General features: G+C 38.6%; 1 protein-coding gene across 1 annotated transcript in view; it reads right to left on the bottom strand.

Annotated features, from left to right (window-relative positions):
- Positions 1 to 3,183: 3,183 nt before the first annotated feature.
- Positions 3,184 to 26,216, bottom strand: part of LOC129405964 (uncharacterized) — a 390,594-nt gene continuing 367,561 nt past the window's right edge. The window contains exon 2 of the mRNA XM_055143685.1: positions 3,184 to 3,524. Coding sequence (XP_054999660.1) covers positions 3,184 to 3,524 — 341 coding nt within the window. The remainder of the gene's footprint in view (positions 3,525 to 26,216) is intronic.

The raw sequence follows: 26,216 nt of genomic DNA, 5'->3' as shown, positions 1-26,216 counted from the left end.
GCGGCTGACCCGGGTTCGATTTCTCCACCCCTCTCGGAGAGCCCAGCAAGCTACCGAGAATCTTGTCTGCATGGCAGAGCCTGGCAAGCTACCGTGGCATATCCCATATGCCAAAAAACAGTAACAAGTCTCACAATAGAGACATTACTGGTGCCCGCTCGAGCAAATCAATGAGCAACGGGATGAGAGTGATGCAGTGTCAGTGATCTAAAATAAAGGTAATAAAAAGAGTGGGGTTTTTGTTTTGTTAGAGTTTTGCTGTTATTTTTTAAAAATTTGTTCAGCAATGATGTGGTACAATCATTGCCTCACCTGACCTTGATATAAGAAATGCCATTTCCTGTCTTTGTGAAAGACATTTGTTTATTCTATTCTGATTTTGTATTTACAATGGTCTATGTGAAAATGTATTTTTTTCTCAAAGTGGTGCTTTTGCTGAAGAAAGTACTTAAAATTTTGATTGTAGTTTTGTGAGTCTTTCTGTTTTTCATGATAGGATGATTGTCCATGATGATTCTTATCAAACTGATTACTTCTCCTAATTTCCTTTAGTGGGGACTCTCTTTTCTTAAATTAGAATTAAATTCAAAAACTTTATCTGATTCTCCTCTGAAAGTATTTAAGATTGTGTCATTTACAATTTTCCTTTTAATTATCCTGCAAATGAGAGTTCTCTCATGATTTATATCATTGAGATTTTTGAGGATCGCTACATTTGTGCACTATTGCATAATAATTATATTTATATAATACACAAATATATAAGTAATCATTAATCTGATCTCTTGACTTAATCAACAAGTATATTATAAACATTGCATATAATTAATTACAATTTGTTATTCTATCATTATAAAGCTTATTATAAGGTAATTTTTTCCAGATTGACTTAATCATTCATCAAAATTGATTCCTGCCAAGAGTTTCTTATTATTTTATACAGATACCACTCCTGGTTTTGATAGTATAATGACTCCATTCCCTAAGAGGGGAGTTTCATATTGTTGCACAAGTTTTGGAACTTCACCTTGATTTGGCCATTTCTGTGTGTGTATACATCCAGTTTCCATAATATTTTTCAGTTTACATTATTTAACCCCAAAGGAAATTAGCAATACCAGGGTTAATCTTGGAGTCAATTAGGCATCAAATGTCCTAGCATTTTAAATCATGTTAGCTACTCAGTTACTTTAGTATCCCTGTTAAAAACTGGGAATTTACAACTATTTATCTACATGTTATACAAGAGTTGGAAATGCTATTTTAAGCCCAAAGAAAATTATCTGTGGCTGTTCTGTAACTTCTATTAAATAATTGTTTGCCACCATGAACCTCAGTAGCTTTGGTAGTTAGGCTTAGTAAGCACTTCTGGGGACTAATCTTTATGGTCCTTAAAGTCAGGGTCCTGTTCTCTAGATAATTTTCAAGATTTCTCTTCATGAAAGTTTTCTCTGTCAATTTTTTTAGTTCTGACAAAGGAACTGAGGCAGTTGGTTGGGTGATCAGGCAAACAACTATAAGGTATTTTTAAAATTAAAGATCAGTTAAATTATTATTTTATTAAGGCACCATGATTTACAAGGTTATTTATAGTTGAGTTTTAGATATACAGTGTTCCAGGACAAATCCACCACCAGAGTCAGCCTCCTTCCACCAATGTCCCTAGGTTCCCTGCCAACTCTCAATTTTCCTCCTTGACAGGCACATTATTAAGTCTTGTTGTTATAGTTTCTATCTCGTGCTTTTATTATAGTTGACTATAGTTTAAAGTTTATGCCAAACCATAGCAGTAGGGGGTGAAAGGGGCACGTTTCATACTGCCGAAAACGGCCTGGCTGCGCAAAATTAATGAATTTGGGGACTGACTCAGGGTGCTAGAGGACACAAGAGTCAGATAGGCACTGTTTGTGTTCACGGGGATTGCCTCACACATGCTATGTATCTGCTCTTAAGTTTTCATATACATTCTGGTACAACAGAAGGTCTTTTTTTTTTTTTTATAAATATGGTCCTCTACAGATTTCCATCAGTAGAAATTGATCCAGATTTAGAAGTAGAGTTTGTGTTTTATCTATCAATTTTCCTAACTTTTTAATTACAAGTTCAGAAATTTTTAATTAAAAAAAAAGACTTGAAATGTATCTAGATTGTCACCAAACTAGACTATGTGTAAAGCTAGCAACTCATACTACACTGGTTTAAAAAAAAATAAAAAGCTCTTTGCTTTAATTACAATTAATGGCAGCATGCTTTACAGTTAGAATCATGGATTTTCCCTTGCTTGGTCATGTGCATCAGCATTTCAGTAAGAAAGCAGGCACCATTCACTCTAAATCTTTACATAGGACACAAGACAAAATAAGTTTTTCTAAACTTCGACAGATTCAATGAATAAAGTAATATATACCTTTTATATACCTGTCATTAGGAATAGAAATGTACCTCTACAGAGAATTTTAAATTCAGCTCATGATCACTCTCCTTCCCTCCCTCCCTCCCTCTCTCTCTCTCTCTCTCTCTCTCTCTCTCTCTCTCTCTCTCTCTCTCTCTCTCTCTCTCTCTCTCTCTCTCCACCTTCCTGCATAGTTCAAGTACCCGTTGGTAACTCTGGTCTTGATCCATTCTGGGTACTTAAGTGTTTCCACACCAGTCTTGCCTCATATGGCCTTACTGAGCTGTCAGAAAATAATTCCAGTCCCCCTGACTATGTCTGAGACTTGATTTCTTCATTAACTCTAAGTAGTCTTTGATTACTGAACATTGGCAATCTTATAATGGTTGCCTGATGATATGAGCCCACTCTAAAAGTGGACCCTGTTAAGAAACCCTCTCGCCAAATCTTAATGAGCTTGGTCACAGTGTGGATATGGTCGATCATGCTGACTCCTTTTCAGAACATGTATAATTGTCCTTCGTCTAGTGTTCAGCCTATTCTATTCAGGATAACTTGAGTGAACAACTTGTAGACAATGGACAACAGGCAGATTGGGTGATAGTTGTCGATGTCATGGATGTCTCCCTTCTTGTACAACAGAATGTTCCTACTGGTTTTTCACTGGGATGGAATCTTGCATATGGGCAGATAGCATGTGAAGAGCCGAGCCAGTGTATTGACAAGTACTGGCAGCAGATTCTTCAGTTGTTTGGGTCTAACCATATCTGGACTGGGTGCTGTATACTTCTTTACTGACAAAATGGCATGTCAGTTTTCAGAGGGGAGAACATTGGGAATGACATATCATCCTGCAGAATTTCGTATGTAGGTAGGTGAATGTGGCTGTTGTAGAGATACGAATAGAAGTCCTGAATAATCTCCATTGCCCTTTTGGAAGATGTGATAGATCCATCAAGACATCGAAGGGCAGTTATCTTGGTCTTATTGTTGGCGAAGGACAGGCGAGTGTTGCAAATACTTTTCCGGGCTTCTGCCACATCGGCCAACACTGCTCCTCTTCTCTCTTTGAGGTCTTCCTTTATCACTTCTCTGCACAGCTTTGTGAGCTTGGACGTTAGCATGTGATTGCCTGAAGCTCTCACTTAATCATGTTGGTGAATGAGCTTGACAGTTTCCGAGTTACAATATGAGTAGAAATAGTAATATCATATAATAGATATAAGCTATTCTAAGTAAAACCACTGTGATGTGAAATATCAATGATAGGCCTTGACTGGCAGATGCTCTAAGTTTTATATTGCATTTTATATATAATTGCCTGTGGGCCCATGACCCTTAGTAGAGCAAGTTGTTTGGATTATAATAATTTAACATATATATATATATAATTCCTTTGTTATTAACATGCTATCTTTACCATAGTAGGCATTCAAAGTGTAGTCTCAAGATGATCATTAAAAAAATAAATAATAAAACAGAAGACAATAGCTGAAAACAATTTGTCTGAGGAATCAACCTTAAAAGCAAGACAAAGTGAGAACATCCATTACAATAAATAAAAAACTCCAAATCTATATTCTCTCAAAATAATTTAAACAAAAAGAAGGGAAAACAATGATTTTTGAAATTAATTTAATTGACTATGTTCTACATAGAAACAAGGGTCAGTAGTAATTTTTTACACTACAGAATTTAGGTTGACACATTCTTCATTTGATTTATACTGCTTATTTTATGCAATATGCATGTATTTTAGGATGGATAAAGAAATCTGGTAACACTGAAAAAATCAAATGAAATATGATAAAGCTATAGTATAATCACACAATGCTATCATACAATCAAAATGAATAAAACATGGAATATGGGAAAGATAATAACATGGGGAAATTGTGAATCAGTAGTAATTGTGCTGATTCCTTCTTTGAAATCAAGAAACTTTCTTTGAAATAATATCTATTGACTTGATTACAAAGAAAATTCTTATGTCCATGTTTTATTGCTGTTGTTGCTTTGCTACTACAGAGAAGTTAACAAAGAAATCATGATAACAAATTGCAGTGCCAACACTTGAGAAAATGTATGATTGAGGAAGAAAACAGAGCATATAGTTTCTTGATTTGAAAGTATATAAATCTTATTTTATAAAAAGTATAATAAATATTTGATGATGTAAAGTTTTTGAGTCATATTAATTTTATCTGAACTGAAATTTATAAATCATAGCAACTGAAGTGTACCTACATTTGTTCATATCTTTCTTTTTTCCCCCTTGGTACCTTTTATTTGTATTTTTATATTTGTATTTGCATGTTCATTTTGATGAAAACATGTTTATATGCTTATGTATACTTATATGTCAAATTCGATATATATAAATGTTTATAAATTCAGTAAAATATGAAGTATGCATTAGAGTCTGAACATTATATAGACACATAAGGAGAAATAAGCTTGACAGAGCTTGATGTCAAGTGGGTAGAAGAGTATATGAAAGCGTTTTCATGTATGCAGCAAATAACCACTGAGATCTGTATAACAATCCATGAATGTACAGTAAAAGGAGAGTTGCAAAACATATTTTTAAAGGTAGGGAAGGAAGGCTTCACAGGAGTTAAAACATATGAATGGAGTTCTACGAAGATAGAACACAAACACTATATATATAATATATGTCACAAATCACACGAATCATGAAATCCTGTTAATCATCGATTTCTCGAGTGGGCATTCCCTGAGATCTTAGAAGTCTCTCTCGACTTGGCCCTCCTAACGATGCCACACTGGAGGCTCTTTCAAGGGTCAGGGGAATGAGATATAGCTTATTACTGGTTTTAGTATATGAATACACCCTGGGGAGCTTGCAAGGCTCTCCCATGTGGGCAGGAACTCTCAGAAGCTTCCTAGTTTCTCCCAGATGGAGAAGTAGGTTATAAGATAACTTCTGGGAGCTTGCTTTTAAGTCTCTGGATGTTGGCCATTGATGGGATTACACACACCTGGGTTCCTCTGCCATTATCTTCATGCGTGAGGCCTGTCCAAATGTGTGGAGAGGGGCCTCAAGCATGGCTGTGGCTAGGTTCCAGTGTGTATGTGTATATGTATCTGTGTATCAAACTGGAGAGACAGTACTGTGGGTAGGGTATTGGCCTTGCATGGTGGCTGACCCAGTTTCAATTCCTCCATCCCTCTCATAGAGCCTGGCAAGCTACTGAGAGCATCTCTCCCACATGGCAGAACCTGACAAGCTACCTGTGGCTTATTTGATATGCCCAAAACAATAACAACATGTCTCACAATGGAGATGTTACTAGTGCCCACTCAAGCAAATCGATGAATAATATGACAGTGCTATGTGTGTATCTCTATCTCTATCTATATACCTATATGTAGGAAAAATGCAATATCAGATAGGAAAATAATACTTGCAAGGGAGGAGATGCTTAAGAACATTTGGAAGTTACAGGGAGATCTATATTACTTCTCTTTATATATATATATATATACATATATATATATAGATGTGCAACATTTAAATATGTACATACTGTTTTATTTCTTTGTATTTGGGTATTCACCATGTTCTAATTCCTATTTCTTTCTTTCCCTTTTCCAAGACATTACTCCCATATCCCACTCCTGGTATAGTTAGTAAGGAAAAGAACACTTATTTTTCAGAGGCACACTAACAATTTCTGGCTATTACTTTCTCAGAGTAATAAAGCAATGGAGCAAAACAACTCAGTCCCAACAGCTACAGGATACTCTACTTCTTTCATTACTTCATAAAAACATATATTCTATGAGAAATAAGGCATTTCACTTTCAAATTGGGGTTCCAAACTGCTCTTAAGACAATAACACATCATGCTCCTATTCTTCTGAATAGCACTGGTGCAGCAATATTGCCAATACATAAGTTTAAAAAAAATAAAATAAGCCACAATCATATGTAGGTTTACTATTTATACCGTCACAGCAATCAGTCCACGTTTGTCTTGAGAATAGACTATTTCCTCTCTCCATCCAAGTTAAAGGAAAGAAATTCCAACAGATGAAAGTTAAATAAAAACATGGTAAACTTGGTTTCAACTCTATTTAGCAAAGCATGTTATTTCTTTCTAAACACCTTAAAAAGCATTTACATCTTCAATGATACCCAAGGTCATGTAAATCTCTGCAGGCTATTTTTGATGAATTTTGCTTTACTAGGTATGACAGCAGAGAAGATAGCACTGATCCTCACACCTCACAAATGTAATTTGGAGTGTTAATTGGAAAGGATCTAGCTGACCCTGTGATATCTGCTTTCTAAGAACCGGTGACAAGATGTCTCATCTCTCCTTCTGAAGTCTAGAAAACAGAAAAGGTGGGATCTCCAAGGATTTGAGTAAGGAGAAAAAAGTTTGGGACATGTAATACAGGAGGAAAGAATTATAAAGGAAAGTTTTTATTTCTTGATGAAAATAAGTGATATTTTACCATTCTTGAAAGGATAAGCAAATGGTTTATGTATGGTCGTTACTAGTGCACTTTGGACTGGGGATATCGGTTAGATAAAGACAAGCAGGAAACCAGGAAATTCATGACTGAAAAGGCAGGCAAAAATAAGGAGAGAAATTTAGTGACTACTCAGTTGGAAGTCTAAGAAAAGGACCGAGACATCTAATTTATGATTGCGTAGTGCTGTTCTGTTTTCTGAAAATAGCAGTTAGCATTTATTAAATAACCACTATAAAGTGAATATAAATGTCAGTCACTGGTCTAATTATTCAGCAAGTATTAGCAATTTAAAACTTTCAAAATCTTATCAAGTAGGTTATAATTATCATTCTTATTTTCCAGGAAAAGAAAAAAATAAAGAACAGACTTGGCAAGTAAGTTTGATTTCCTATGGCCCCAAAGCTAGTAGCTGGAGAAGTCAGTAATTATTGGCAGGCAGCTTGACTAGAAGGTAAATGTTTTGGGAATGCTAAGGGTTAGAGTTTGCAGGGATTAGTTATCTAGTTATTGAAGGATCACTATCACGTCCTAATTGTCTAAAAACAGATAAACCTCACTATAAAACCTCTTTATGAAACACACATATGTGTGCACACATGCACACACATATATCTACACATATGACAAGCTATGCACCATAAATGACACATTTCTTTAGTAACACTGTTCCTTTAGTAAAACTGGTATGGAATTCAAATTAAGCGCTTTGAAAAATGAGTATTTTGCATATTGGCTACACATGTGTTACTATTGACCATGATGAAGAGTCTGGGGGTTGGTGAAAGTAGAAATGTGAAGGGTTTAATTTCAGAAGACAAACTGTCCTTGATGCCTCAGTGGGAGAGTTTAGAAACTTGGGATCTTCACAAATCCCCATCACCCAAGTAAAGGATGTTTCAACTTATTAACAAAATCGTAAAATCCTAGGGTCTGTTGTGTTTGATAGTTTGAATCATGAATCATGACAGGTGTTCCTACAGATACATGATGATCCAGCCAACCTACTTAGGATATCTTTGATTTTAGAGTCACTAGGGTCCACAGCAATTCTTTGCGTATGTAGAAAGTTTTATTGAAAATTCTTCAGTTATTTAAATGAAAACAAGTCCCCCCATAGTTCCATTTAAAAGTGGACCCAGTTTTCCCTATGTTGCGTAATTTTTCCTAGAAGACCAAAATATTGACCTTATTTTAATGTATAGGATATTTTCATTTTTTGTAAAATTATCTTCAGTAGTGAATGTTGTCCTAAAAGCAACCAGAAGTAAAACAGAAAATGTTGAATTTTTTTAAAGTAGTGAAAGATATTTATCTTTTTTCCAATTTGAGATGACAAAGATTTTCACACTCTAAATATTTAGTCATTCAAGAAGTAGAATGCACAGTACTCAGGGCTGGAGCGATAGTACAGCGGGTAGGGTGTTTGCCTTGCATGCGGCCAACCCAGGTTCGATTCCCAGCATCCCATTTGGTCCCTTGAACACCGCCAAGAGTAATTCCTGAGTGCAAAGCCAGGAGTAACCCCTGTGCATTGCTGGGTGTGACTCTCCCCCCCCCAAAAAATGCACAATACTCAACACTGAAGTGTCAGTACCCCTCTATCCCTATCCACATGACTTGTTTTGTCAACTCTCACACCCACTTGGTAAAAATCAGTTCTTTATCTGTGTCCAAAAAATTGCTTTCATTAAACATTGCCAGTTTCCTTGTTTACCTCGTTCATATTCCACCATAAATGAAATAATTTGATATCTATTTTCTTTCTTCTAATGTCTTATAGCATGACATCCTCTTAGTTCCAACATTCTGCAGCAAAAGAAAAGGTTTCATCTGTTCTCATAGCTGAGTACAATACACTATGCACATATATCTCACTTTTAGCCACTTATCTATTCTTGGGAATTTGGGTTGTTTCTGAATTTTGTCTCTTGTAAGTAGTACTGCAATGACTATTTATGCATCTCTATTTTAGCTAGCTATTTTTTGGTAATATTTAAGGAGTGAAATTGTTGGATTATTTGCTAGTTCTTACTTTACTATTTTGAGAACTCTCCATACTGTTTTACATAAAAGCTGAACCAGACTACTTTTTTACCAGTAGTAAAAAGAGTCTTCCTTACCTCAATATCTCCCTCAGCCTTGGTTGTTTTTGACCTTTGTAAAACAAGCTATTCTCACTGTTGAGTTTGTGAGGCTGAAACTAATGCCTTGACAAGCTGCGGCTAACATTAGGTCCCAACAAGGCCTCAGTTTCTGTTTCCCCAGAGCAGGACTTGCAGTTTCTGATAAACTCCCCATTGAGGAATCCACCTAGATAAGAAACTGGGCAATTGGATCAGTCCCGTCATGAGGGGTCGCCTCAACCTTCTTGGATAAACCCCAGACTGATACTGGTACCTGCTGTCTAATTGCTGACCACTGTTGTAATACGGTGCTGCTAAAAATAGATCAGTATATGAACAGCTTCTTAGCAGAACCTTTTATAAACAGCTTGGGATTTGGAGTCGGGGTCCTTGTCAAGAGTCTCCAGTACATTGGATGAGACGTGGACCCTAGCTCAAGCTAGCGCTGGCTCAGGCTGGTAATAAAGTCCCTTTGCTTTTGTATTATCATGTGTGGACTTGGTCTCTCCACAATTGGGGATCTGAAACTCAGGTACAACAAATTGATATCTTATATTGTTTTAGTTTAGTATGAGATAAAGTTTTACTGAGCCATTTAGCTTACAAGAGGTGAAGAAAAAGCAGTTTTTCTTAACGAGTATCGCACACAAATGTAGTAAAATATTTAAGATAATGGATTTATAAGGGAAGACATTTCTTAAAATCTGAGAACTAATAAATAAATACTAAAATCTTAAGTTCTCCAGTTTTCTTCAAAATTATAGCCAATTTTAATTAGTTACATAAGCTTTCTTAAGACTTTGTTTTATGATTGTCGGTGCCTTTAGATCTGAAATATTTCAATTTTAGTCAATATCCACTAATTCCAATTCAAGGATTAGTTTTGCATTTGGTGGAATTTCTGACATAAACCCATTCTGGTTCAGTTACCAATGAAATATTTCATCCCATTCTCTGATTACTTTGCCAATTCAAACAGTCAAAATTTAAGGCTTAGCATTTTTGTTCTTTTTTTAAAATTCAGCATGCTATTATCAAAAAGAGTCCCATTTTGTAGTCTACCTATATATTTTTTCTTTTCTTTTCTTTTTTTTTTTCTTTCTTCTTTTTTTCCAGCTACAACATGTGGTGCTGAGGGCTTACTCCTGGCTCTCTGCTGAAGGATCACTCTTGGTGACTTGAGGGAACATTCTGGGTGCTAGGAGTGGAACCTGGGACAGCTGTGTGCAAGGGAAGTGAATTACCTGTTGTACCATCTCTCTGTAATATGTGTATTTGAGTGTTCCTCAATTAAGTGTCCTAAGATTTGGTTTCTTTGTGTTTATCCTCATTGAATTTTACATTTTCACCTGCTTAGATACTTTACTTAAGCTTTCAATGTCCTTAAAATGTTTACTTTCAAAACAAGATAGTGAAAGATGCCACCAAATGGGCTCTGTTAACTATCTAGGTCACAATATTTGGAGGTGTGTAGGAGGCGACAGACCCAGTGGTGATCATGGCTTACTCCTAGCTCTGCACTCAGGATCACACCTGGCAATGCTCAGGGGACAATATGGGATGCTGGGAATAGGACCAGAGTTGGTGATGTATAAGACAAGTCTCCTGCCCACTGTGCTGTCTTACTAGCGTGTGTGTGTGTGTGTGTGTGTGTGTGCATGTATGTGTGTGTGTGTGCATGTATGTGTGTGTGTGTGTGTGTGTGTGTATGTGTTGTTTTGGTAGGGAACTCATTCTGATTTGCTTAGGGTTTACTCTTGGCAATGTGCTCAGGAATCACTCATGATGTTCTCAGAAGGCCAGACTGGGTGCTGGAGATCAAATTCAGGTCCCTCTTATGCAAGGCAAACCCTTTACCCACTAAACTATCTCTCCAACCCAGTCTCACTCATATAATGTTTCCTAATAACCTTTCTGTGAGAAGCGACTCTGATCCATGGTTCTGTAGAAACTTGATAATATCTTTCTTGTGTGTATGCTGGCTGTGTAGCTGTTCTTTGGTCCAAGAACACTGTGATAAGGCCACTGCCATCTTCCCCCTCTTCTTCTTTACCCTCTCATAATAGGATGTGCATTTCCCTGATAATTAGTGATGCTAAATATTTCTGATTGAAATTTTTGAATTAAGTATACATTCTTGGGATCAAGGGATGTGATGCAGGAGTGGAGTAATAGCACAAAGGGTAGGGCATTTGCCTTGCCCTGAGCAAGCAAGTTTCTCCCCAGGGCCACCAGGAGAAAACCCTCAGTACAGAGCCAGGAGTAAGCACTGATCTCAGTTGTATGTTCCCCAAAGAAAAATAAATAAATAAATCAAAAATAGGTAAATAAAATACACAATTCTCTCTCTTTTGATAAATATTTTGAAGTCCATTCATTTCATCTTCATCCTATTAGTAAAGAGAATAATATTTCTAAACAGCAGGTGAAAATTACTAAATTAGACTTATTTCCTTGGGATATGTCTCCTAAATGGATCTGTGAGGGATGCCGTTTTTCTTTTGTTCTGTAACATTAGATATGCTGCACCATCTAGACCAGTCAAAGAAAACTTAATTTGTATGACGTGATGTGGTAGGTGGAGGTAAGCAGAAATATTAGGACCAGGAAAGAGGTTTTCTTTGTTTCTTGTTTTCTTTTTTTTCTTTTTTTTTTTTTTTTTTGTGACACACTGGGCTATGTTCCAGCCTTTCCTCCTGGTTTTGAGCTCAGAGGTCACTCCTGTTTGGTGTTTGGGGAAGCATATGTAGCGTTGGGAGTCTGGTATCGGGGTCTATCTCAGGAAGGCTGCATGCAAAGCTAGAACCTATCCTGCTGTCATATCTCCCTGGCTCTCGAAAGGGGGCTTTTAAGAAACAGTTGAGTGCTGGGAATGGAAGTTGGAATGGAGATGAGGTCCTGATTAAGGACAAAAAAAAAAAAAGAACAAGGAAAGGCATACATTGTACCTCAAGCACCTCAAGCAAGTGTTTTCCTTACTCATAAAAACGACCTGTTTAAAGAAGGAGAATTTAATATGTTTAAAAGTCATGGCATATTCAAGAAGAAATATACTTGTTTAGATCATATGCTATGCAAAATAAAGTAAGAAATTGCAAATCCTTTCTTAAAAGACTTCTATCAGTACCTGACTGCTAAATAGATTTAGTAGTCTTAAATTTTTATAGATGTTCCTAAATTGTTCATTTAGCACACCTCTGGTAGTAGATTGAGTAGAATGATTTATGAGCAGCACTGATTTCCATACCACTGATGGATGTGTTATTCACTTAATGATCACTGGCAAGTAGCAGCTACTATAAAACTTCAAGTGTCCCTAATAGGACTTTTTTAGCTCTTGTACTGTAAAACACAATTTGTGAACTTTAAAAAAAGTCATCAAACCTTGGAAAAAGAGGTATTTACTTTTATTTGGAGTTGGGGCTGTTATTACTAAGTCTTTTCCTTGTAAAATCACATGTCCAAAAATTTGAAGACAATTTTCAGGCAACAGAAATGAAACCAGAATATGTTATATATTAAGGATCCACATGGGGCCCCACGGGGCCCATCACACCGAACTCCCAAGGGGCTGAGCACTGCCTGGAGGAGGGTGGGGGCCAGGCGCTGCCTGCCTTCATGCCTTGCTTCCTGTGTGCCCGGCCCCTGCCCCCCGAACGCCACACGGGGCCCGGGCAGCGCGGGGCGTGGGCATGGGACCTGGCACAGGGCATTTACAAATATTTAAGCAAGAAAACTTTTAATAATACCAAAAAAAAGGAAACACCTGCTTTTTCAAATGCATGAAAGTAGTATTCAAGTAGTTTTCATATTTAATAAATTACACCAATGAATTATAACATTCATTGGTGTTTATTAATTTAAATGTCTTGAAATTTTAGGGATTTGTGATTGGAAATAGTTTTGTTTTGTTGGGCAGGGGTTTATCCCCAGCAGTGGTTTCTCCTGGCTTAGGACTGGGTCCTGGTGGATCTCTGCACCCAATGCAAGATGCCAGGACTCAAGTCTCAGGCAGCCATATGCAAAGCATCTCCCTACCTCAAGAATGAAAACATTGAGTAATAAAGTGGTAAAACTAACCAAATAAAAACCAATAACTCTAACTAAATAAATAGTAATAAAAGTCAGTCACAAATTTTCAGACTGAGTTAAAATATTGAAATGTTTATTGAAAGCTGAAAAGAAAGAAATTCCCTAGAGGAAAAGGAGCACTTAGCATTGGACTGAGTATGGCTAATTTGTGTCGGATTTATAGGAAAATTGTTCCTTTGTGTTTGTTATCAAACAAAATAATCAGAGTATCCCAATTTGTTTTCCAAAATCATTAATTCAGAGCCCATTTGTGTTGCTAAGGTAAGATTAACAGCTTGCTTTCATACTTGGTGGAAACCTGTTTGGGTTAAATATTTCACCATATGCCTGCCCAGGTACTGCATCCATTAGTCTCCTGTGAAATCAAGCTCTAAATTTATGATCTCGGGTGCCCGAGAGATGGTAGAATGGGTAGGACATTTTCCTTGCATGTAGTCTAGCCAGGGTTTGGTTCCAGGCATCTCATTTGACTCCCCTCAAAGCCCCAGGAGTAATTCCTGAGTGCAGATCCAGAAGTAATCTGTGAACATTGCTGGTTTGGGAAAAAAAAAAAAAACACAAAAGCAAAACAAACAAAGAAAAAGAATCTTTTTGGGTAATCCTTGGTCTTGGGTAATCCTGAACTTCCTGAGTATCACAAAAAGCCCAGGGTTTTGCAGGATTGTTTAAAATGTAGGACATGAACAGCTAAAATAAAGCTTCTTACAGCAAGCAGCTGACAAAGAGACTGAAGTATCCTCTGTCACAACGATTTCCTACAGAAAGCTACTCTGTGGTGTGTGTGTGTGTGTGTGTGTGTGTGTGTGTGTGAGTGTGTAAAACAAAAGTCTTTATTAATAGAAATTTAGAGAGGTATGAGGAGAGAGAGAGAGGGAGAGAGGGAGAGAGAGAGGGAGAGAGAGAGAGAGAGAGAGAGAGAGAGAGAGAGAGAGAGAGAGAGAGAGAGAGAGAGAGAGAGAACACATGAACACATGAACACATGCTTCTCCAATGTGGAAAAAGCCTCAAAGGGCTTTTAGGAGAAGGTTATATAGACAATTCCTCCAAATTGTCTTGTCCTGGAATTCTCTGTAGATGTTAAAGATAATTTGGGCATTCTCACAGGGAAAGTCTCAGATGTTCTTTTAGTTTTTCATTGAAGCGTTGTTATTTATGAAGTTATTCATGACTGAGTTTCAAGCAAAGTTTCCAACACCAATCTACTCGGCCTCCACTTTCCTCTGCCAATCAATGTCTCAAGTTTCCTACCCATCCAGCTGCTGTTAGAGTCTGGTGTCAACCACCCCTCAAGGACAGAGAACAGAGCCAATAATGCAAATCACATAGAGAGATTTTTATTGTTCCAGCTAGCCGGGGTCCAAGTATCTGCCCGACACAGCGGGCTTCAACAAGATCCCGAGCCCAACTAGGTTCAGCAAGTTCTTATACTTTCAGTTTGGCAAGTACAGAGTACACATATATTTTTGTTGTTGTTGTTTTGGCCTGCAACATCCAGCCCACTTTCTGAGAGTTAATTTCAGAGATGCCTAATCCTATTTTGGGGATGTAATCTTTGACAAAAGCATCTGTTTTTTTCTGCTTTTCTTGTTCCTGGAAGAATCTTAGGTCACTCAGAAGGCCACAAAGCCTGTGATGACTGTTCTCTGGCTAAGTGGGTCCTAACACTGCCAGCCTCGGTTGTCACTTTTTCCTCTCCTTTTAGGCATTGTGGTTAATAATGCTATTACAAACAGGGTTTCAAGCATAACACTTCTAGCTTTCCCTCATCCTCCAGACTTTAGGAAAGCCTGGAGGTCTTGATGGTGCTTTCATATTCTTATCAGGACCTTTAGACCCCTGTCCCTTCTCCTTTGCACTGCTTCTTCATCTGCAAAGAGATCAGGATTTGCATCACAAAGGGATGTGTTCTTCATGCCTTTAGGCGACTTCAGACTAGGCATTTCTTAAGTATGTTTTTTTCTTATTTTCCAAAATTTCTTAAGAGCCCTCCCACCCCCACCTTCCTATGTATCTGCCTGCAGCATTTCCCAGCTAGAAATCTCACCATAGTACATTTTATGGAATATATAGACTAAAGGTCTGTCTGCCATGTTTCTGCCTGCGAAAAAGAACAAGACTCAGTCTATGTAGTACTGTAGCACTGCTTTCCCATTGTCCATTGATTTGCTCGAGTGGGCACCAGTAATGTCTCCATTGTGAGACTTGTTGTTACTGTTTTTGGCATATTGAATACGGGTAACTTGCCAGGCTCTGCCATGCGGGCAGGATACTCTCGCTAGCTTGCAGGTCTCTCTGAGAGGGACAGAGGAATCGAACCTAGGTCAGCCAAATGCAAAGCAAACACCCTACCCACTGTGCTATTGCTCCAACCCATTCACCACACAAGAGATCTGAACTCAACAACCAAACTTACAAATGGGCTGTCAAGGTGGTGGGCTGAGATGGGGTGGGATGGAAATTAGGAACCCTGGTGGAGGGAAAAGGATAATGGTGTGAGAATGGAATGGTAGTGGAACATGGTACGTCTAAAACCCAACTATGAATACTTTGTAAATCATGGCGCTAAAATAAAAGTTTTTACAAAAATTTTTTAAAAACTGGGGCTGGAGCGATAGCACAGCGGGTAGGGCGTTTGCCTTGCACGAGGCCGACCCAGGTTTGATTCCCAGCATCCCATAGGGTCCCCTGAGCACTGCTAGGGGTGATTCCTGAGTGCAGAGCCAGGAGAAACCCTTGTGCATCGCCAGGTGTGACTCAAAAAGCAAAAAAAAAAAAAAAAATTAAAAACCCTTAGAACTAGGAGTGAGTCTACCCAACACATTCAGGGTATTTATCCAAGAGAATCCCCAACAGGTTCTTGAAGTGTTTCACATGCCTGCACTCAAGAATGATTCCTGGTAAGGCATTCCGGCAGGCACCACAAGCTGGAGAGTGCTCTAGACCCCAGACCAGGCCAACAACACCGGGATGCCAGGTGGAGAAGGTACAGCCAGCATGCCTTCTCCAGATGGAGCCCCGGTGCTTCTACTAACACTGCTCCAGTATGCGGGACTGGGACATCTCCAAACCTGAAATAGAAAACATGCAATCTAATGATGCCATTCCAACAGGTCTGACTGTTAGAGGAAAAAACTCCAAATAATGATAGTTTCCTGTCCAAAATTGAATGTAATCAAAGTAAGGAAAGAGTAAAATGAAAATCATCTGCCACACAGGCAGAGCGGGGAGTGGAAGGGGTGTATGCTGGGGTTTTTGGTGGTGGAACATGTGCACTGGTGAAGGGATGGGTGTTTAAGCATAGTATGACTGAGACTCAATCCTAAAAGCCCTGTAACTGTTTTCATGGTAACTCAATTAAAAAATAAATTAAATTAAAAAAAAGATAGGTATGAGATTGCAATGATGCAATTTCTGTGAGAAATTTCCCTGGACTTAGTTATTAAAATACTAAAGTACAGAAATTTAAAACTGCGTGGCCGCACGACCTCATATCTCTTCATTCTCAGCAATGGAAAACAAATTATCAAATGCTTCCCTTTCAGCAGGTCTGATTTTGGGGGAGAACTCCAAACAATAACAGTGAGGTTTTTTTGTGGAAATATTGAATGTAATCAAAGTAAAAAGAAAGCAAAATGAAAATTATGAGCTACACAGGTGGGTGGGGTGAGGGTGGGAGGGGAGGTATACTGGGGTTCTTGATGGTGGAATATGTGCACTGGTGAAGGGTTCAACCATTGTATAACTGTGACTTAAGCCTGAATGCTTTGTAACTTTCCACATGATGATTCCATAAAAATTTTTAAAAATTAAAAAAAAAAGAATTATTCCTGGTGGTCCTGGTGGTGTTTGGGGGACCATATGGGATGCTGGGGGTCAAACCCAGGTTAGCTGCATGCAAGGCAAATGCCCTACCCGCTGCACTATCACTCTGGCCCCTTATTCACCACATTATTCCCTATAGTGGCAGAGGTGGCAGCTAAGTGGCCATCTCACACGTGGGTCAGCCTTCACAAAAAAGAGGTCTTGTCCCTCAGCATGGAGGAGCCTGGACAGATCACAACATGCTTAAGTGGAACCAGCCAGCCCCAAAAGGAGAACCTGTGGGATTCCTCTCACAGGAAGGATCCAAAACCAGTGTGCAGTTAAAAAGAGGGAGTAGGGGCCAGAGAGCAGTACAGCAGGGAGAGTGTTTTCCTTGCACATGACCAACTCGGGTTTGATCCCCAGCATCCCTTATATTCCCTGGAGCACTACCAGGTATAATTCCTGATTGCAGAGCGAGGAGTAACCTCTGAGCACCACCAGGTGTGACTCAAAAAGATAAAAAAAAAAAAAAAAAGAGGAGTGGAAATGTCTGTGTGTTGTGGTGTGTGTGTTGGGGGTAGGGGCAAAACCCCCAAATCGGTTTGTACAACACTGACCAGATATAAGTAATACTTACACTGAAGCCTAACAGCAGCTAAGATGGCAATCTTCAGGCCGGGTGCTTTGGCTCCCACTAAAAAGGAAGAAGATGCTGTGGTGGGAGCAGGTAAGGTGCTACCGGGCACAGAGGGGCTGGCAGCCAGAGACGAGGCTCCCCAGGGGCCAGGAGCAGAAGGACCCAGGGACTCAGGGGCCATAGGCACTGCAGGGAACAGGTGAAGCTGGAGCGAGGCCATCGTAGTGCTGCCCACCTCTGGGCACCATCCATCTGCCGTCTTCATCCAGGGTTGCCCCTCTGTGGGCACTGACCTTCCCCCACGCCCGGCCGTAGGTGGACGACAGGAAGGAAAGGTGGGCTCAGGATTTCCTGAACTGGGGCATAAATGCTGCTGACGGGGGGTCACAGACAGGACAGGATGCCCCGACCTCTTTAAAGGCAGAGTCTTCAAAACGCCCAGCGAGCTTCGGGAATGGCCTCAGGCTAGGAAGAAAGAGGGGCCTGAGCACAGGTGGCAGGGCTGAGCAGAGGGCCTGCCCGGTGGGGTGGAGTGTGGAAACAGCCTCAGGTCCAGCTCCCTGCTTCTTCCAAGGGGGCAACCTCAGACCTTCTGTGGCTAGAATATCCTCCACCAGCTGAGGCACAGGCCAGCAGGACAAGAGGGCGCCAGCCCCAGAAGCCGCTGTCAGACTCAGCCTATGTAAGGGGGTTGAAATTACCGGCAAACTTTAGTGTTTTTAAATTTGGTTACATCAAGTTAGATGAGTCAATTTGCAGTGATTTGTTCCTCCCATGACAGTTAATTTCCTTGGAAGTCAGAGTTCCAAAGTTGAAAAGGTCAACCTTGCAGAAAACAGGAACTGTCAGTGTCACTGTCACTGTCATCCCATTGCTCATCGATTTGTTCAAGCAGGCACCAGTAACGTCTCTCATTGAGAGACTTACTGTTACTGTTTTGGGCATATATCCAATACGCTTGAGTAGCTTGGCAGGCTCTACCGCGCAGGCTCGATACTCTCAGTAGCTTGCTGGGCTCTCCGAGAGGGGCAGAGGACTCAAACTCCAGTTGGCCACATGAAAGCGAAGGCCCAACCATTGTGTTAACACTCCAGCCCTGATGAAACCCTCATCTGGTGCCAGCAAAGGGTTTTGAGGACATTGGACTCCTCCCCACAAAAGAAATTCCTGGAACACCCTCGGACCTCTCCCTTAATCACTCTAGTGATTCAGCCCAGAGAAGACTTCAGAGCATCACAGACCAAGATATCAGGAGAAGATACTCTAGAAGAGCCACCTTGAACAAAGGAGGGGTAGGCATATGCTGCCCGAGCCCGTGTGCTGCTTGTGCCCATGTGGTCTAGCACGTGTGTTGCTTGCATCTCCCCTCTTGAGATGTGCACTTTCATGATTTCATGTCTAAAGCAGGGGTGTGTGTAGGATCTCTCTCCACCCTTGGAGAAGCCCAGATTCTCTCTTGAGCTTATGACTCTCCATTCTCTCCCACTTTCTCTCCCTCATCCCCTTCAAAACCTCCAAATAAAAATCTGTTTTACTTCACTGCTCATGTACTCCTGAAATTCCTTTCTGCAAGGTGAGATAAGAACCTAGTAACCCTGGGTCCCAGGTGGTAGAGGCAGATGGGGAGAAAGTAACTGTCTTTCTCCTCCCCACTTCACATAAGCCATGGGTGGGGCCCACCAACATCAATAGGATGTTCTAAACAGGAACATGTAGGGGATTAATCTCATAGTGTGTAATTTTTTGTCCCATCAATGAGTGCATCATTCTATGACTGTTCCTCTCTCTCGGACTCATTTCACCCAGCATGATACTCTTCATGCTTATCCATTTATTAACAAGTATCATGACTTCATTTTTCCTAATAGCTGCATATTATTCGATTGTGTAGACATCCCAATGTTTTTTTTTTTATCTAGTTGTCATTTGTTCTAAGGCACTTGCATTGTTCCCAAGATTCTGGCTATTGTGAATAGTGCTGCAATGAACATAGAAGTGCAAATGGCATTTCTGCTATGTAAAAACACAGCATATATTCCCAGGAGGATTGGCCAACAGTAGAAGCCTGCCTCAGGTCCTGAGGGAGAAGGCAGATGGGATAGAAAAGAAACCATTATGGTTTCCATGATAGTTGAAAATGATCACTCTGGATAAGAATTACATGCTTAAAGGAGATAAAGAAACAAATATGATAACCTTTCAATAACTATATTGCAAACCATAATGCCCAAAAGAAGCGAGAGAGATAGAGAGAGAGAGGAAGAGAGAGAGAGAACAATTTTTAGTGATGAGGTATAAAGTATAACATACAGCCCATCATAAAGGTAGGCTGTAGGTGGGATGGGGGATGGCAGAAGAGAAACTGGAATCATCAGTGGTGGAAAATGTACATTGGTGGAGAGACGGGTGTTGTCACACTGTATGGCTGAAACTTGACTATGAACAGCTTTGCAACTGTACATCTCACGGTGACTCATTAAAAAGGAAAAACTGTAGGAAGATTGAAATCAAAGAACCATATATACAATCTGTCTCATTTTCTCAGGGAATCTAGAACTTCCCTAGATGACACACACAGGATATTTCCACTTATATATCATTGTCATGATCTGGGACCTATGGATAAAGCACTATTAGTGACCATGGGGAATGAAATCATTGTGATGGATTGTTTCCAATCATGACGCATCTGCTGTAGTTCTATCTCTTTAGTGCACTAACACAGTAAAGAATGATAGAACCAGCATTTGAGAAGGAAAGCTGAGCAGTTGGGAGGCAACAGCAGATTTGAAACTGATGTTAGTTTATGTTCAGCTAGTTTATATTTTTGCCTCCAGTTTTTAAGCCAGTTTTAAAAATAATTATTTTTATCTAATTTATGTAATTAAGTAGAATTCTCTGTAAAATTTTTACCAATTGTTAAGTTGAGCTATTCTCAGATCCTGTTAAAAACATAATAATCTTGGCTTTGAAATCCAAAGTCAAGTTGAAGAATCACATTGAATGCAGCACAAGAGCCAGAGGAAAACCTCAAAGAGGGAGAACAGGCAGAGATTTTGTTTGTTCATAGATATTCAAGCTTCACAAGAACATATAATATTTACTGCTGCCATTCTAAATGACTGTGAACAAAACTAACAATGAAGGGAGTGAACAAAATATTTTAAAAATCTGGATAAGGGTGATTAAAGAATTTATCCATGCAAAGTTATCAAACAAAAATAACAATGCAATTACCTATGATGAATTTGTAAAATTAGGGGGAGGAAGCATTTTGGTATCACTAGATATGTTTCTGTATAAAACATCTGAATTTTAGATTCCAAATTTCTTTATAATAGATATTCTTTGAATTTGCCAAGTTATTGTATACAATGACTTAAATGTAACCATGTGTTCTCATGTCTCTCTGTATAAGCATTGTGTTGAGAATAGCAGTATCATCCTATGTAGACAGCAAACCTCTAATTTTCTATCTAAAATAACATGGGCACAATTGGAAAAAAAAGTTTCATTTGTTTGTCAAATCAATAATTCCCAGTGTGTCATCACAGTATTAAGTAGATGAAGATTTAGATCAACACGTGTTTCATTGACCTCATGAACCTCTGAATTCTAAAACAAATCATGCTTATATACAGCATTTCATTATTTTTAAACAAATTTGAATACTCTAATGCAAAGTCTCAGTTAATTTCACAGACCCTCAGGCAAACAAAATAGAAGTAATCACAAAGCTTGCAGAAAATATTAAAACTCTGACGTTATTTTTTTTTTGTTCTTTGTCAGAGATCCCTCGTAAGTGTGTGGAACAAAATAACATGGATAGAAGGGAAAAGCAGAAATGAAATAGTAGAAAAGAGTAATGAAGATGACACTAGAAAGGACAAGCAGTAGAATCAAAAAATAAAAAAAAAAGAGAGGGGGATAAAAGTTAATGGAATAGAATGGGGAAAGATAAGAGCTATGGAAGATTGTAGAATGATAAAGGGAAAGCCACTATACTAGGAATGAAATGACAGAATGAAAGAGAGAAAGTCACTATACCATGACAGAACATTTTGTGCAACTCATTCAAAAACTTTTAGACTTAGACTGCAGATGAACAGACAGCATGGAGATGTATGCTAGATGTCACAGTGTCATACTCCTAAGTGGCAGTGAATCCTAACAGCTTTCTTCTTTTACATTAACATTAAAGGCTGTGCTTGACAAGCAGCCAGAATAAACGCTATAGACTAAGGTCACAAATTAAATAACACTATAGCACTGTCATCCTGTTGTTCATTGATTTGCTCGAGCAGGCACCAGTAATGTCTCCATTGTGAAACATGTTGTTACTGGTTTTGGCATATCAAATATGCCACAGGTAGCTTGCAGGCTCTGGCATGAGGGCAGGATACTCTCAGTAGCTTGTTGGGCTCTCCAAGATGGACGGAGGAATTGAACCTGGGTTGTCTGCATGCAAGGCAAACACCATACCCTCTGTGCTATCACTCCAGGCAAATTTTTAGACTGTAAGACCAACTAGCATTTATCAGAAGTGATTCTGGGAGAAAAGTGGCTAAATTGGGTATGGTCAATTGTATGGTGAAGGATAGAATTAGACTTTGTGGCGACACTACCAATTTTTATTGTTTCACATCTGAAACACCTATATTGTTGTAATATAATTTAAATAGAAAAAATAAAATCAGCTTCAAAAACAGTAGTATAGCAACCTGGTAATGATACACAATTAGCATAGTAAAAAAGGAAAAAAAAACTTTTCTTTTGAAATGACACTAAGTGTTGCCAACAATGTAAAATAATAGGAGCTCTCATTCATTATTTGAATCAGATACAAACATGTATAGTCAAGTTAGAAGATCATAAAGCAATATTTTATGTTTAACATGGTACTTTCATGTGATCTAGCAGCCACACTTCTAGTTATTTATCCAAATTTTAAAAAATGATGTTTGCATAAAGATTACCTGCAAATTTTTATGTCTGTTTTATCCACTATGAAAAAATCTTGAAATAATAAAACATGTCCTTCAACACGACTGTGGAACAACAATAATGGCATACTCATGCCTAGAATTCTATTCAAAAAGGTGGAAATTAGGGGCCAGAAAGATAGTACAGCTGATAGGGCATTTACCTTTCATGAAGTTGACCTGGATTTGATCCCCATCACCTTATATATACTCAGCCCCACCAGGTATGATCTCTAAACACAGAATCAGAAGAAAGCCCTGAGCATTCTCCAGGTCTGCTTGGATTTGGTACTGGGACTCCTCTACCCAGATCCCCCATTTTCCAGTATCTAGGCAGTCACACCCACAAACTGCCCCCAGTACTGTGTAATGCCATTAACAGCCAAGATCCAGGGACTATAAAACAAAGCTCCTGGAAGACTACTCTTGTAGTCTAGTTTCGGAGAACTTGGCAAGCTACTGAGAGTATCCTGCATGCACAGCAGAGCCTGGAAAGCTCCCATGGTGTATTTGATATGCCCAAAACAGTAACAATGATGGGTCTCATTCCATTGGCCCTGAAAGGGCCTCCAATGCAGCACCATTGGGAAGGACATTTAGTAAAGAGAAGCTGCTAAAGTCTCAGGGCTAGGACGAATGGAGACGTTACTATGCCCACTTGAGCAAATTTGATTAACAATGGAATGACAGTGAGTGATAGAGTGATGTCTAGCTCTCTTAATTTAAGAAAGCTTAAACCCACAAACTCATTGCTCCTTTAGCTAAAAACTGAAAAGTAACTATATACCAATATCAAGAAATGCACTTTGTACAAGGATCTTGATTTATTCCCCAAAAAATGGTACTAAAGTTTTTTGAAGAAATAACTGCTTCTAGAACAGGGACAATCCATATAAGAAAGAGAGAGAGAGAAGGGGGAGGGGGCGGGGACAAGGAAGTGCTAAAAAAAAATCCACAAAGAATATCCAAGTCAAGTAAAAGAGCTCCTAAAGGTCAACAGTAGGTGAATTTGAACAACAAAATAACTAAAACAGTAGTGCATTATGATGCTAAGCATCATATATAAATATATATATTTATATATTACAAATATGTAAATATATAACATTATAAATGTATAACTATGATTTCATATGGATAAAACAAATTATTGACCAAAACAATCAATTTGGAGGGCTGGAGAATTACAGTATGTAGAAGACTTGCATGTGGTCAACCTCAGTTTGATCCTAAGCACTTCAAATGGTCACTGAGCTCTGTCAGGTATAAACCCTGAGCACAAGGACAAAAGTAATCCCTGAGCACTGTCAGATGTTGCCCCAATCCCACACAACAAGTAACAATAATAATAATAATCACTGTCATCCGTTCCTCATCAATTTTCTCAAACGGGCACCAGTAACATTTCCATGTAAGACTTATTGTTACTATTTTTTTGCATATCAAATATACCATGAGTACCTTGCCAGGCTCTGCCATGAGGGCGAGATACTCTCCTTAGCTTGCCAGCTTCTCTGAGAGGGGCAGGGGAATCAAACCCGGGCCTGCTGTGTGAAAGGTGAATGCCCTACCGCTGTGCTATCACTCCAGTCCATAATAATAATAATAATAATAATAATAATAATAAATTATTATTATTAATAAATATGAAGAAGACATAACCCAATGCAAAGTGTTTTTAAATAATTTAGGCAGATATTCCTTTATCAAGGAGGAATAACATATATATTACCGTTTGGTGGGCTGTGTACAGTAATTTACTTCCAGTAGTTCAGGAGGAGAGAGAAGTAACAGTGTAAAAGACTGTTGAAGGTTATCTCAGCTAGGTGATCAAGGACAACACCAACAGCCATAAATCATGTTGACACTATGTACCTCTGATATAACATCATGAAAATAATACTTTGTATCCATAGTCTTTCTACCAGGAAGAACTCATGTACCAAGTCTTACCATGAGAAAACATCAGACAAATCCCATTTTCATGCTATTCTATAAATGATCAGTTAAGTACTCTTTCGTACTTCAAGGTCATTAAAAAGCAAGTCAGGAAAATGAGTATGAGAAACTGCTACCATCAAAAGGAGACTAAAATTACATCCGTCATCTATAGTAGATATAGATATTATAATTATGGTTATGACTTATGGCACCCTATAAAAGCAAAATAAATAGGTGGATATGAAGGAGGCCTAACTATGACTTTATGTAAGCAATAAAGCGAACCCAAATAAACTTTCTGTCTTTCCAATTACAAACCATATTGTGACATTTAAATAGTTCAAAGATTATTTTTCATGTAAGAAATATGCAACAAGTCAAATATTTGATTGACTACTATTGCATTCATGCAATATATGTTCCTATATGTATGTGAATTGTTAACATATAAAAGTAGAAAAGGATTTCCCCTGTATTCTATCAATTTAAACAACAACAGAAATTTGCTTGAAATGTGCCTATGGGGCTAGAGGGATGGTTCTAAGGAATGTAGTCTGTGCTTTGCAGTCAGAGCATCTGATTTCATCCCACGAATTTCATGGTTACTTCACAGACTGTACCCCCCAAAAAAGTAATGAAAATAATTGACCATATTGACATAGTGAAGCATTCTCACTATTAGAATCTATTAATTAAAAGTCTGATTCATGCAGCGAACCAAACATTCAGAAAGCAAAAAAATGAAAAACTACTACTAATCCAAAAATTCAGGAGCTTTCAAAATAAAATCTGCAACTCGGGTCCCCATACGTAAGCAAATTGAGACAGAAGAAGCAAGGACATTATTCCAGAGTTAAGATGATAATTTTAATCAGCAAGAGGTTTTATATAAAAGTAAAACTTGGATAACTACAAAATGAATGGAACACCACATCTTTTCACCAGTCTTAAAATGTTGACATAAAAGCTATTGTATTCGGTCAGATTATAATCCAGAAAATCTCATCAACATATTACTCTTTCAATACTGTGTCCTTAAAAATAGCTCTTCCATTGTAGGATAATGGGCAGAATATAAGTTCCCTGGAGAAGAGAAGAATGAGGTTTTTACCTCTATCTGGGTATAGCTTCTGGATCAATTCCCCTGAATAAGGTCATCCCAAACTACTTTGTTGTATCAAAACATCTGAATTACAAAACCAAAGAGATCAAAGTGAACATCGAAATTATTTATTATACACTTAGGATAAATCTTTGCTAAAGATGTTATTTTATCAACAAAATTTGTTGGATATTCTAATTGCTTCATTGAAATCCCATTGCTCATAGATTTGCTCAAGCAGGCACCAGTAACATCTCCATTGTGAGATTTGTTGTTACTGTTTTTGACATATCGAATATGCCACGGGTAGCTTGCCAGGCTCTGCCGTGCAGGCAAGATACCCTTGGTAGCTTGCTGGGTTCTCCAAGAGAGGCAGAGGAATCGAACCCGGGTCGGCCACATGCAAGGCAAACACCCTACCCGCTGTGCTCCAGCCCCACTTCATTGAAATAACTTTAAAAGATAAATAAAATCATTTTACATAAGAAATTATGTTTGATTTTCAATAATCATTAAAACTATGAAGTATTATCCTTGGATTTTATGCTTCCCACATTTTAGTAATCAAGCAAGCATAATTACTGCATGAACCCATTGTGAAAACTATTGTTTTCTGTTTTACTGGATATTCATAAGC

The sequence above is a fragment of the Sorex araneus genome, chromosome 6 (genome assembly GCF_027595985.1).
Source record: "Sorex araneus isolate mSorAra2 chromosome 6, mSorAra2.pri, whole genome shotgun sequence".
In the NCBI taxonomy this organism is placed as follows: Eukaryota; Metazoa; Chordata; class Mammalia; order Eulipotyphla; family Soricidae; genus Sorex; species Sorex araneus.
Note: the sequence above shows the minus strand (reverse complement) of the source record. Positions and strands in the feature narration are given on the sequence as shown.